At 39.4% G+C, this 14,284-nt stretch overlaps 1 protein-coding gene and 1 long non-coding RNA gene across 2 annotated transcripts; one reads left to right on the top strand and one right to left on the bottom strand.

Annotated features, from left to right (window-relative positions):
- The first annotated feature begins 276 nt into the window (after positions 1 to 276).
- LOC104101587 (uncharacterized) lies at positions 277 to 4,316 on the top strand. Its single transcript, XR_687512.4, has 3 exons — positions 277 to 520; positions 2,650 to 2,714; positions 4,070 to 4,316. It is a non-coding gene; the product is annotated as an uncharacterized lncRNA (long non-coding RNA).
- Positions 4,317 to 11,214: 6,898 nt separating this feature from the next.
- On the bottom strand, positions 11,215 to 11,655 carry LOC117278049 (uncharacterized). The gene has a single exon (XM_033657474.1). It carries the CDS (start codon positions 11,653 to 11,655, stop codon positions 11,215 to 11,217), a length of 441 nt encoding a protein of 146 aa, XP_033513365.1.
- Positions 11,656 to 14,284: the final 2,629 nt, after the last annotated feature.

Consider the following 14,284-nt stretch of genomic DNA (forward strand, 5'->3'; position numbering starts at 1 on the left):
AAATCCTAGGGTTCGAATTTGGGAGACTTGCAATGGAGTGATAAAAATGGGAAGTTAACGGCGAGAATCACTACAAGAAAAAGCCTTATTAGGGACCAGCATTTAGCGACAGGTTTAAAATATGGTCCATAAAAGTATATTTATAGGGATGAGAATTTTTTTTGGTCCCTAATATGCAATTTTATTTTCTAAATACATGACAAGATGAATTTTGGTCTATAAAAAAGTCAATATCTGGTCTCTAATACGCAATTCCAGCGGGATAGAGGCGCGAACCTGAAATTAAAGTAAAACACTGAATGCTCCAAAAATTTACTTCCACGGTAAAATCTCTCCAAAAATTCACTTTCACCCTAAAATCCCTCCAAAAATTCCTTTCACGCTAAAATTCCTAAGCGGCGACTAATAAACTTCATCAGAATTCAGAAGGTTGCAACTTCATCATTCAGAACTCAGAAGGTTTTCATCTCTCTAAGCGACTCTACACAAACTCTACCATTGGATTGTCCGCAAATCAAGAGTAAGTTTAATTTCTTTCTCTTTTATCTTTTTCTTCTTCGCGCTTTTTTTTCCTTTGAACCAGAAATCGGAATCGGGTTCTGCAATTTTTCCGTTTTTTTAGTTTTTTTTTGTAATTGGGTTGTTTTGAGTACTGATAGTTATTATGTGAGTGATAAAAGTAAGAGTATTGGGTTTAAAGTTGGGGCATATAGGTCAAGGATGAGAAATTTTGACCAAAATCGTTAAAGAACCTAAAACCAAATCAGGGAAGCCTGAATTTTGAGAAGCATTGCGTTTTCTTCAACACACCAGGGGATGCCTAAATGGCACCACTTGTCCCTTCCTGCACGATATGTCCAAATAATGGAGGTTTGGGTGAATGTTGGAAGCTCCTGCTCCAAAGAGAATGAAGCTAGGTGGGGAAGAGGTAACCTTTTTCTTTTATACATGGAATCAGAGAAAGGCAGTTGCACAGTTTTAATATATGCACCCCTCTTTTCTTTAGGGAAATTTTGAAAAGCAGCAGTTTTAGACTTAGATTAGATATTTAGAATGAGTTGGCCTTTATATGAGAAGCTTGTAGAGTTTCATCTATGCGATGGTTTTCTCCTTTGCGATTTGCATTATACAACTCCTCTGGGGACTTTCTTGAAGGGTCACGAAAATTTTGTAGGATGTCTAGTGATTTTTCATATGAGGTGATGAATTGGCTGGATTTTTTTTACCATTAGGTGCTCTATTTCAGTTTCGTTACTCTGATTTTTTATGGGTTCTTTAAATTGTATAGCCAACTTATTACCTTTGGTAAGTCACTAATTCTAATCTAATATTTAAAAAAATAATTAGATGAAGAAGAAACAGTGATGCAAATTAGCTTTGTCAAATAAATTTTCTGATGAAAACATTCCATTGAGTTTTGCCATTGAATCTACTTAGTCAATAGCACTCTAGTTGAAGTGATGGACTCGCTCGTCGAAGCTCTTCGCTGTCAATGCTTGCATTTACTCTGTCGCGAACTACTCCCTCCAAAATAAGGTCAATGTTTTGAGCATTATAATATAGGCTCTATTTTGATTCTAGTTATAATGTAAGTTTTGTTTTGATTGAAGAAGAATATTTTTGATGGAGCAGATTAGTATAGCCAATTAATTAGTTTTGTTAATAGTTATAAAACATTCATTAGTATAGCCAATTAATTAGGTTCAGGAAATCTAAGTATAAAATATTCTATAGAATCAGAAGTGATAGTCCCTCAAAGTTGATCAACAATATAGATTTGGGTGTTGGTATGAGATATTCTCCCTACTTTACATATCAACCTAGCTACTGTTGTGTAAGGGACACCTAAAACAAGGGGATATTTTAAATAAAAACTACTGTTGAAAAGATAATAGAAAGAAGTGCGTACTTTTGGTGTATGGCAAGGTGTTAAATCTCTGATATGGTTGACGGACTAAGACAAGAGATCAAGAAGCATGATCAAGACGTAGAGTTCTTTTATTACTTTTATCTTGAAGCTGGTAAGGCAAAAACATCCCCTGCCGGAAGGAATTTTGTACCTATTGGAACAAATACCATCTTGCCTAGTTTCTTGTACCACTGAACATTACGAGGTTGCACCCTCAATATGGATAAGGATTTCTTGTATTTTTTCTAAAGATGTTTCTTATTTTGAAATAAAATCTTGAGATTGAATATGAGACCTTTAACACTTTAATATATATAGTTTACCCCCAGATGAAAATGTTATTTTTGTATTTCAATTTCAAATTCAGTTTGTATCCACTACAAGGGCATATAAATTTCTTCATTTGTTTGGGTTTTTTTTTTTCTTCTTCTTCTTCTTCACAATAAAAACTGAAGTGACAAAGCAACTAACTATAGGTGCAGTAATCCTAGTGGGGTATGAAGCTGGAAATTAAGATATAGAAGGTAGAAAATATAGCTAGTGTAAAGTGACAAATATAGCTAGTTCTTGATTAAACAAAAGTGATAAATATAGCTAGTGTCTCATAAGATAACAATCATTACAGTTTTTGAACAATAGAATGATAGCTATTGTATCATTTTGTTTATTTAAGAAAAATACGACACAAAATTAGTGATTTAACTTTAAAGTGTCTTATGTGTTTTAATTTCTCATATTAGCGCAACAGACTAATTTCCAGCATCTAGTTCAGGAGAATGACTATTCCGATTCTTGATGACACCAAGTGAGCAACATCTTAGCCGAAACATCAATTTATTTTGTTGATTTAAGTGTATGTTGTTACATATCATTTGTGGAATTTACATCTTCTGTCGATTACGAATTTGCTGGTTATGCATAGTTATTTGTCGTATTACTGATTTCTTAATGTACGTTAGTGGTTTAGTATTGTGCACTGACTTTCTCTGGTGCTATACTGAGTTCTCTGGTGTTGACACCAGACCGAGCTTAACAAAGTGAGGCTAAGGTCTGGTGCTGACATGAAAAGAAAACTCACATGGTATGATTTAGTAGCTTTTGGAGTTGGAGGAATGCTTTGTGTTGGAGTTTTTGTTACTACTGGTTCAGTTGCTCGTAAAACTTCTGGCCTTCTGTTTTTAACTCATATAGAATTGCTGCTATATTAGTACTTCTTTCTAATAGTTGCTATACTAAGTTCTCTGTTGATGTCCATGTTGCTGGAGGTGGTTTTAGTTGTCTTCACTTTACCTTTGGTGTGTATAAAAAGGTTAAAATACATTACTAATGTAAAGTTCATTACGTTGTTAGTGTATATAAGTTAAATTTATATGTAATTACTGATTAACTTGACATTGATTAGATAAACATGGCCACAAATACCATGTTAAATTAAAGAGAAAATACATGAAAATTATTCTCGGTGTGTAAATGATAACTAGCTACACTTAAAAAGCCGAGTTATCTACCATTGAGTTAGCAATCCAAAGAAACTATGACTATAGGCTACATCAAAAGTATTTCTTTTTCACAAATTTCATAATTCATACAGAAAATTCTAGCAATTCCACACTTGCTACCGACATCTGATTCACATGAAATAGCACATGATCCCAAAAAGAGGCACACTAGCTCATAGAAAAATCTGATTCATAGGTTTTCCTGTCCCTCCCTTCCAAGGTTCTACATTTTAGGGGATGGTCTCAGAAATTTGCCTAGGAAGGACATGGAAGAACAGTTCTTTTACCTTACTTCCAACTTGTTGAATATTCACTGAAACTGGTTTCCAATTTAGATTATGATCATCTTTTATAACCTCTGTTTTGCAAATTGGAACCACCATTCCCCTCTCAGTAAATTTGGATATCACCAAAAATGGATATTTCAAATAATGCCATTCACCTCAATAATCTTTCCTTTGACCAACCCACGAATATAACAGACTGCACTATTTGTCTCAATTCTTTGTCCAAGTGATGTAATGGAACAATAGTTTCTAGCCATTTGTTTCTTGTTGCTTCTTTTTTCTTTGTTATTTTTATAATCTTCTGTCTAGCCCTGATTTTTTTGCGTCTACACTGTTATAATTTTTCTAAATGAAATTTTTTATTTCTTTTACAGGTTTTGGATAGTGAGGTTTACAAGAAGCAGATTTTTGACGATGTACAGATTGACCATATATCTTTTGCTGGGAATGTCAATAAAATTTTACATTACAGTCGAGGATTATTAGTGATATGTAGTTTTTTGCTAAGGGTTTATGAACACAATACTGTGACTCGCTTACATTATTGATGTGCGGTGCAAGTAACTGTTGTTGATCACTTTTGGTAATTATTTTATGAAAGTAGTATCATCTTTATATTAATTACCAGATAATTTAGTTGCAAATTGAATGTGATTTAGGGACGTGTGACTTGTTTCTTTACGGACTAGACTGTTAGTCCTTAAATCCTTTTTAGAAGTAAAAAATTTGGTTGCTAAACCTGTTCGACTTAAGGACCAACTTTAAACCTCTTGCGAAAGATATAACGACCAACTTTTAACTGGTCGCAAAACGTATAAACGACCAGCTTTAACCTAGTTGCAAAAACATTTTAAGGACCGGGAATTTAGTCCCTAAAATATACAAATAGGTACCAGAAACATGGTCCTTATAAAGCATTTAACGTCCAGTTTAAAACTTGTCGTGAAACACTTTTAACGACCAGTTCAACATCTCGTCCTTAAAGACCTTTAGCGGCCAAATCTATAAGGACCAGATTTGCTGGTCGCTATTGACCATTAGGGACCAATTCCTTACTTTTAGGGACCAATTTTCCCTTCGCTATTGAGCATTTTTCTTGTAGTGAATCGCAGACATGAGAGACAGGAAACATGATTCTCTGATGAATTCGTGACCTTGCACTAATTAGTGCAAGGTTTAGGTGATTGATGGGTCTGTGGGTTTGACAGAGATGAGAGAAGAAGAGGAAGGGGGGGGGGGGGAGGGGCTGAGAGTTTGGAGAAATTATTTAAGGTTTTGGGGTATTGGGGCTATTCTTTAGGCTTAAGAGTGAGAGATAGGATCTGGGCCGTTGGATCTAATGATCAACGGCCCTGATAATTTGGGCATTAAAGAATAAAAAATGTAAAAAGTTATGGCCGTTGGATGGTTGGATTTGGTCAACTTAGATTGAGTCTGGTGAGGTACCAAAATTAAAGAAAAATTGGGGATAAAATGTGCGCCGTTGATCTGATAAATCAACAGTCCATATTCATTGTGTTTTCTTTGTGAGTGAGAGAGGCGAGTGATGTGGCAGGTTATGATTGGTTTAGGGAGAGTGTCACGGATCACCAAGGTGGCAAATGAGATGGACGTTTGGACTGGGTCATTTCGGATTGGGCCTTGTATTTGGGCTAAATATCATTTAAAAGGTAGCCACTTTGTAATTAATAAGAGAATTGCAATCGTAGCCCTTTAGTCTTTTACTCTTTTGAAATTAATTTAAATAAACTTAATTATTTTTAATAAAATATAGTTAAAATTATAATTTTTAAATACTATTAATTATTGTAATTAATTGATTATTTGCAAAAATACTTCACTAGGACATTAATTTTGAATTATTGAAATAGTAAACTAATTAACTATTTTAAGAAGTAATTTATTGAATTAATTATAGAACTTACGCATAGAAATTATTTCAATAATCCTAAAATGGTAAATATATTTGTAATTACATAATACTAATACCAAATGATTAATTTTAAAAACTAATACTGAATTAATTTGTGAAAATAGGTATTTATTATTGGAAAATACTTTGAAAACATTTATTGCAAATTGTTAAGTATAAATAAATTAATTTTAAAAGGGAGGGTCAAAATTGGCCGTCAACGGCTGCCCCTCTTTGACCGTAGACGATGAAAGAGTTTTCGGGCAAAGAAATTGAACCAAAGCCAATTTTGTCCTGACTTTTAGGCAGGTATTACAGGAGATGGAAATGGTGAATTGCAAGATTGAATTGAAGAAAAATCTAGAAAGATTTGGGAGTATTGGACCGAATTCTGGCTTTGAATTGCTTACATACCTCGGGCTTAACTACGATCATGCCTCATGTAGTTCTGGAGTAGGGACTTTGGGAAAGCGACACTCGCAGGAATTGCCCAGTATCGTATTGCGACGATACGGCGAGACGAAAGATTGGTCACTCATGATAGCTTGAATTTTGCGGCCTGATTTGAATGATTCGAAATTTTTAGCTCGCTGATCATCTTGAGCAGGGATATTAGGCTCGTTACTGGGTTGGTTGTCCCCATAGCGTTGTAGTTCGGTCTGATGCTAAGAAACAGTTCCACGATGCGGTGTTTGTTCTTGCAAAACGAATGAAATATACGCATAACAATATATTGTAATATAGAATATATTAAGATGCGATGTAAATGATAATGCCTGGCTGCCGGCGAGCCGTTATTTGGGATTGGGATGATGGGATACTTGATCTTGACTCGATTTGTTAGCCGGGTTATGTACCGTTCTGCAGCTGTCGGAGCATTTGAAAATTATCTCCGCTTGTTGGGAGAGCTTTGCACTGAGAAATGTCTCTGCTTGTTGGGAGAGCTTGATTTGTAAAGTGCGTCTCCGCTTGTTGGTAGAGCTTTCCACTGAAATGTAAAGTATTCTCCGCTCGGGAGTGATTGATAAAAATTGTTATCAAACCTAAAGTTGCACGAACAAAATGTTAAAACATTCAAAGTAATAGAAAATGAAATAAAAGCATGCCCAAGAGATACTCTTGACTGCGAAGCTAGGTTGCGACCATCGATTGGCAGGACGTTGGTAACACAGTTTGCGATTGTCTATTCCGGTATCCGTGATTGATAGAGCGGTGCTCCGAATTGCTTTTGTTGGCGAAGTTTGCAGTTTGCTATATACAAGGCTCCAGATGGCGAAGCCGACGTTCGATTTGACTGAGCGAACAATTTGCTATATATAGGACTTCGATCGGTGAAGCCAAAGTTCGATTTATACAAGGCACTCTGATTGATTGAGCTGACGGTTTTCTAATTTCTATATACAGGACTTCGATTGGTGAAGCCAACTTTCGATTTGTACAAGGCGCTCAGATTGATTGAGCTGACAGTTTGCTATATATTGGACTTCGATTGGTGAAACCGACATTTGATTTGTACAGGGCATTCCGATTGATTGAGCAGACGGTATGGTATATACAGGACTTCGATTGGTGAAGCCGACGGTCTGTTTTGTACAAGAAGCTCCGATTAGATGAGCGAACGGTTTGCAATGTACAAATTTTCGTATCAGTTGTCCGATTACGAGGCACCTGAAGAGGATTCAAGAGTTAGCTTTAGCTATACTAGAAAATTTTAAGTAAAAAGGGGGAGTCATAATCTTAGGCAAGTGGAAGATCTGTCATTTGCCCCAATGTGGTCCTAGTTCTTCCTTATTTCCTGATGACCTAGCAATCAAAGAAAAATTCTTAGTGGGGGGGGGGGGGGGAGTTGCTTTGTGTCGACCACAATGTTGGTTTTCCCCAGCCTTCGATATGATTGCACCACAAAGTTTGGTAGATGGAACAAGTTACTGTATACACACACAAAATACACACACACACACACACACACACACACACACACATATATATATATATATATATATAGAGAGAGAGAGAGAGAGAGAGAAGATATTTTGAAAATACTTTTTTCTTTTAAGGCAAATGTTGTCGTTTCGGATTATGACATGTTACGAAATGTTCTCCACATGCGAATGTATTCCTTTGAGAACTTCGTCCTGTTGGTGTCGATCTTCCGTGATGCCTCTGACAACACAGCTACTTGTTGTTTCAACTGCGTCCTAATTAGAACTAATGCATTACAAAGGCTTTCCTAAGGTTATGACCGAACCCTTTCAGGTTGCCTACGTATCCAAAATGGAATCAGGTCTGAACGTAGTTCGTAGAATGATGATAAAATATGATAAAAATGACCGAGCCTGACTCAGACAGCCTACGTATCCAAAACTGAATCAGGTGAAGCGTAGTTCGATTACAACAGATGCAAAATGATGAGATTAAGAATGAAAAGTGGCCGAGTCTGACTTAGACAGCATACATATCCAAGTGGAATCAGGCCAGAACGTAGTTCAATTATGAAAGACGACTGAATCCAATGAGGATTGCCTACGTATTCCTTTCTGAGGAAATCAAGTCGGCGTAGTTCCTGAACAATATACAAAAGTGATATTTGATTTTTCTATTACAAGAGAAAGGGGGGGAGAGAAACTGAACTCTACGTGGGTTGCCTACGTATCCCTCCGTGGGAAGTCAGGTTGAATGTAGTTCTGTTACATAAAGATCCTAGCTCTATTTTCCTTCAGACATAGTATCTCTTGATTATGTCTGAGTTGATATGATACATACTGACTCTTCCATCCATTTCTGCCAGGATTAGAGCTCCACCTGACAGTGCTCGGTGAACCACGTAAGGACCTTGCCAGTTTGGTGCAAACTTTCCTTTGGATTCTTCTTGATGGGGAAAGATTTTCTTCAGAACCAACTGCCCCGGTGTGAATTGGCAAGGCTTCACTCTTTTGTTAAATGCACTAGCCATTCTGTTATGATATAGCTGGCCATCATATACTACATTCATTCTTCTCTCGTTAATGAGCATGAGTTGTTCCTGCCTGATCTGTATCCACTCTGCATCGTCCAATTTTTCCTCTTGAATGACTCTTCAGGACGGTATCTCGACTTCTATGGGTATCACCGCTTCAGTGCCGTATACAAACATGTATGGCATTGCCTAGTGGGTGTTATTATAGTAGTTCGATAACCTAATAAAGCGAAGGGTAGCTTCTCATGCCATTGTCTGTGATTGTCCACTATCTTTCGCAGAATCCTCTTGATATTCTTGTTGGATACCTCGACTGCCCCATTCATTTGTGGTCTGTAGCCTATGGAATTACGGTGGATAATTCTGAACTTCTCGTAGATTTTTCTCATGAGGTCGCTATTGAGGTTAGCGACATTGTCAGTGATGATCGACTCTGGTATTCCAAATCTGTAGACGATGTTGTTTCGGACAAAATCTGCCACTACCTTCTTTGTGACGGCCTTGTAAGTAGATGCATCGACCCATTTGGTGAAATAGTCGATAGACACTAAGATGAAATGAGGTCCGTTTGATGTTGCAAGCTCTATGGGTCCTATCACGTTTATGCCCCAAGCGGCGAACGGCCAGGGTGAACCCATTACATTTAACTCATTTTGTGGAACCCGGATGAAATCTCCATGAATCTGGCGGTGGTGACACTTCTGCACGTAGTGGATACTATCGCTTTCCATAGTCATCCAAAAGTATCCAGCTTTCAAGATTTCCTTGGCTAATGTGAATCCGTTCATGTGGGGTCTGCACGTCCCTGCATGTGTTTCGTTGAATAGTCTGGTTACTTCAGCAGCGTCTACACATCTCAGCAAACCTTAGTCTGGGGTCCTCTAGTACAAGACTTCTCCGTTGAGGAAAAGGTGGTTTGCTAACCTCCTGAGGGCTCACTTTTGACCATTAGTAGCATTCTCTGGGTATTTATGGGTCGCAAGGAATTTTGTTGATGCCGTGATACCATGGTTTACCATCTGGTTCTTCATTCACATGGAAGCAATAGGCATGTTGATCCCTGATCTCTACCTCGATAGGGTCGATGTAGTTCTTGTTTGGATGCTGAATCATAGATGATAAGGTTGCAAAGGCGTCAACGAACTCGTTCTAAATTCTGGGGACGTGCTTGAATTCAATCTTTGTGAACTTCTTACATAGCTCCTTCACGCAGTGCAGGTATGACAGTACCTTGACATTCTTGGTGGACACCATTCTCTTTGGACTTGGTGTATCAAAAAATCGAAATCTCCTATGACCAAAAGTTCTTTGATGTTCATGTCGACCGCCATTTTGATTCCAAGGATGCATGCTTCATATTCAGGCATATTATTGGTACAAGGGAATATTATCTGTGCCAATGCTGGATAGTGTTCTCCAGATTCAGAAATCAGGACTGCCCCAATCCCGACTCCTTTAAAATTTGTTGCTCCATCAAAAAACATTCTCCACCCGAGGTATGATTCTATAATATCCTCCCCGGCAAATAGTACTTCTTATTCGGGGAAATATGTGGTAAGCGGTTTGTAATCTCCATCCACCAGATTCTCGACGAGGTGGTAAGTTAAAGCTTGTCCTTTGATAGTCTTCTGAGTTATGTACACAATGTCAAATTCGCTGAGGAGAATTTGCCATTTGGCTAGCTTTTCGGTAGGCATTAGCTTCTGAAAAATGTACTTGAGCAGGTCGTGCCGAGATATCAGATGCGTAGTTTATGCCGACATGTAATGCCTTAGCTTATGAGAAATCCAGGTTAGAGCACAACACGTGCGTTCTATCAGGGTATGCTTGGCCTCCACGTCAGAGCACAACAAGTAGATGGCCTGTTCCTTTCTCCCAGTATCGTCATGCTGCCCTAACACGCAGCCAAAGGCGTTGTCCAAGACTGACAAATAGAACAACAGTGGTTTCCATAGTTCGGGGGGAACCAACACTAGCGGGTATGAAAGATAATCTTTGATTCTGTCGAAGTCTTTCTGGAACCCCTCTGTCCATTTCATGGCAACATCCTTCTTTAGCAGCTTGAAAATGGGTTCACAGATTACCATGGACTGGGCTATGAAATGACTGATGTAATTCAATCATCCCAGGAAACTCATGACATCTTTCTTTCTCTTTGGTGGCGGCAAATCCTGGATGGCCTTGACTTTTGAGGGATCCAGTTCTATCCCCTTCCTACTTACAATGAAACTGTTTCCCAGCGGGGACTCCGAACACACACTTTGCTGGGTTCAACTTCACATTGTTCCTTCGTGGGCGTTTGAAAATTTTCCTCAAGTCATCTAAGTGCTCCGAACTCTTTCGAGACTTTATGATGACATCATCCATATACACTTTAATCTCCTTATGAATCATATCATGAAAGAGGGTCATCATGGCCCTCATATAGGTGGCGCCGGCGTTCTTGAGACCGAACGACATAACCTTATAACAGTAGACTCCCCAGGGCATGGTGAAAGTTGTATTCTCTACATCTTCCTCATGCATTAAGATTTGATGGCATCCAGCGAAACAATCCACAAACAACTGCAGTTCATGCTTTGCATAATTGTCGATGAGGCTGTGGATATTTGGCGGGGGAAATAGTCCTTTGGAATAGCTTTGTTGAGATCTCAGTAGTCCATACATATTATGATGTTTCCATCATTATTAGGCACTGGGACGATGTTTGCCAAACAGCTTGGATACTTGGTGACCCTTACTATATTGGCTTTTATCTGCTTGGTCACTTCTTCTTTTACCCTCACTCTTAAATCAGGTTTGAACTTCCTGGGCTTCTGCTTGACCGGCATTCTGGTAGGGTTAGTGGGTAATCGATGCGAGACAATGTCGGTGCTTAATCCTGGCATGTCATCATAGGACCATGCGAATACGTCGACATACTGTCGGAGGAGCTCAATCATTGTTTCCTTCTGCTTGGCTTCTAGGTGAGTGTTGATTTTGGTTTCTTTTACATCTTCTTTGCTTCCAACATTGACCACTTCCGTTTCTTCGAGATTGGGCACCTTCTGACTCTCCAGTTTCTCGATCTCCTGCGGGAGAATGTCTGGCATTATATTCCTTGTAATCGGGGTCGTCGCGCTCAACGATTTTATTACACGTCATAATCGTGGAACGCGGGTTTTTATCGGTTTGATTACTGAAAAGAAAATCTAGGTATAAATAAAACAGTAAAAGAAGTTTCAATATTTAGGAAAATGATTATTTTTATTTCATCAAAAGGAGAACGTCTTAAGCGTTCACAAGAGCCAAATGACAAAAGGGTGCAGGCACGGTATAAGCCTCAATTGACCGTGCTCTTTTCAAAAGACAGTTCCATACATCCAAGACTCCCGATGAACCAAATATGGACTAGCGGTCCAATTCTGCATCTCTTCCCATGGTTCAGCATCCCTGATAGTCGGTGTCTTGATGTCAGTTCCTTCACAATATTCTTCCATCATATTCACAAACATCTTTCCCATCTCGTCGATGATATCATCTTTGGGCGCTGAACTCTATCCCGGACGTGCAACATGCTCTGGAACAAAAACCTTTTTTTTCAGAGCTAACGATGCGAGCTTTCCCTTCTAGAGGCTGATATCCTATGCCAGCCCTTCCTTTCTGCCCATTGTGTTCAATTGGCTCTTTGATTCCATCTGACTTGGCTCTCAACCCTGTTCCTGGCTTGTATCCATATTTCATCATCTCCCTTATAGCCATCTTGGATCTATATGGCAACTGCACTCCCAAGTTTTGTTCACTCTTCTCCATCTTAGTAGTCTGCATGATTTCCACAACATGGAAGGCAACTCCATCCAACCTTTCAATGAATGGAACAATATACTCCAGATAGGCGGAGTGACCCCACTCGCCGTGAACCACGATCTCTTGGCATCCCCACTTGAATTTTATGCATTGGTGCAAGGTAGACGGCACAACCCATGCCATATGAATCCAGGGCCTGCCCAACAGCAAGTTGTAGGAAGAGGAGATGTGCATTACTTGAAACAATACCGGAAAATCGACCGGCCTGATTTGCAAAGCTAGATAAATTTCTCCAATAACATCCTTTTGCGAACCATCAAAGGCTCTTACCCTTATGTGGCTTTCCTTGACTTCCCTCAAATGAATTCCCAACTCCCACAAGGTGGAGAGAGGACAAATGTTGACTCCTGACCCTTCATCAACCAACACCCAGGACACCACTTTGTCCCCGCATTTGACAGTGTTGTGAAGAGCCTTGTTGTGACTTGCGCCTTCGACAGGAAGTTCGTCTCTTCTGAAAGTGATCATGTTTTCTGTGACCACTTTTCCAATTTTCGAAACTAACGCCTTGCTAGTGGTGTTACTTGGTACACTTACCCCACTTAGTACTTTTAACAAAGCGTCCTTATGATTGCCAGAGCTCATTAATAGATCCATGATAGATATTTGTGCTAGAGTTTTCTTCAACTGCTCTTCCACAGAATAATCTTTGCTTGACATTCTTTTCTAAATCTCCGCGGCTTCTGGATATGTTATGTTCCTACTTGGAATTTATTCTCTCCCTGGATTTCCTTGATTGACATCTTTAGGAGTGTAGCATCTCCCAGACCTAGTCATATCATGGGCTGCGGTAAAGTCTGTCATTTTGACCTTTCCCTTTTGCTGGTATGTCCATGGGACGGTTTTGTACTCCCCATCTTCTTGGTCTCGAGTAGCATCAGCAGGCTACTACAGATAGGTTTGAACTGTCACTGTAGGCCTTAGTTGTACTGTAATTATCGGAGCCTTTTGAGAAAGGGTCCTTGCGGCTTCTGCATTCCCTATACTGATAATTGTTCCCTTCCGGTCATACTTTTCGTCTAATGTGATCATGTTAGCTCCCTGGTTTCGATGATTTGGCAGTGGGTTGCGATTCACATTAGGTGGGGCCAGAGTGCACTGAATGGCTTCGCTCTTAATCATGGTTTCAATTTCATTTTTCAACTTGAAACAGTCTTCATTACCGTGCCCCGGTACATTGGAATGGTACATGCATCTCTTAGTGGTGTCAAAATATTTTGAGGTATGTTCAGGAGCACTTCTCTCGATCGGGTGTATCAATCTCGCTCTTCTCAACCTTTCGAACAATTGGGCCAGAGGCTCAGCAATCGGGGTATAAGTTCTTGGACCCCTCTCTTCAAAGTTAGGACGAGGGTGTGGTGCATAAATAGGTTGATTTGATGAGTAGTGGTTTGGACAAGAGCATATGGCTGTTGTGGATTTTGGTTGTTGTTGGCTCAAAGAGGATTCTATTGTGGTTGAGGGTGGTAATATGGCTGGGTATTATATATTGGAGCGTAAGTAGGTGGTGGCGAGTTGTTGTTTGGGGAATAACAGGTGCTTCCATGAGGTGGGTTGGGTTGGTAGTAAGGGACGACTGCTGATACCTCCTCTTTCTTCTTCTTTTCGCTACCGATTGACCGTGACTGGATGGCCTTGCTAGCCGCTTGCAATGCATCCATGGATTGTACTTTACCAGATTTTATGCCCTCTTATAAGAAATCTCCCATCTTGACCAGCTCGAGGAACTTTTGACCCATCATTCCCATCATCATTTCAAAGTATATTCCCTTCTGGGCTCTGATGAAATACTTGGTTAGTTCACTGTCATCCAGCAGAGGTTGTGCCCTGGCAGCCTCCGACCTCCACCATCGTGCATATTCTTGGAATGACTCA

The sequence above is a fragment of the Nicotiana tomentosiformis genome, chromosome 5 (genome assembly GCF_000390325.3).
Source record: "Nicotiana tomentosiformis chromosome 5, ASM39032v3, whole genome shotgun sequence".
Lineage (NCBI taxonomy): Eukaryota > Viridiplantae > Streptophyta > Magnoliopsida > Solanales > Solanaceae > Nicotiana > Nicotiana tomentosiformis.

What these genes read in the sequence shown, in the direction of transcription:
- LOC117278049 (XM_033657474.1), bottom strand. Translation starts at nt 11,655, where the DNA reads ATGCCAGACATTCTCCCGCAGGAGATCGAGAAACTGGAGAGTCAGAAG.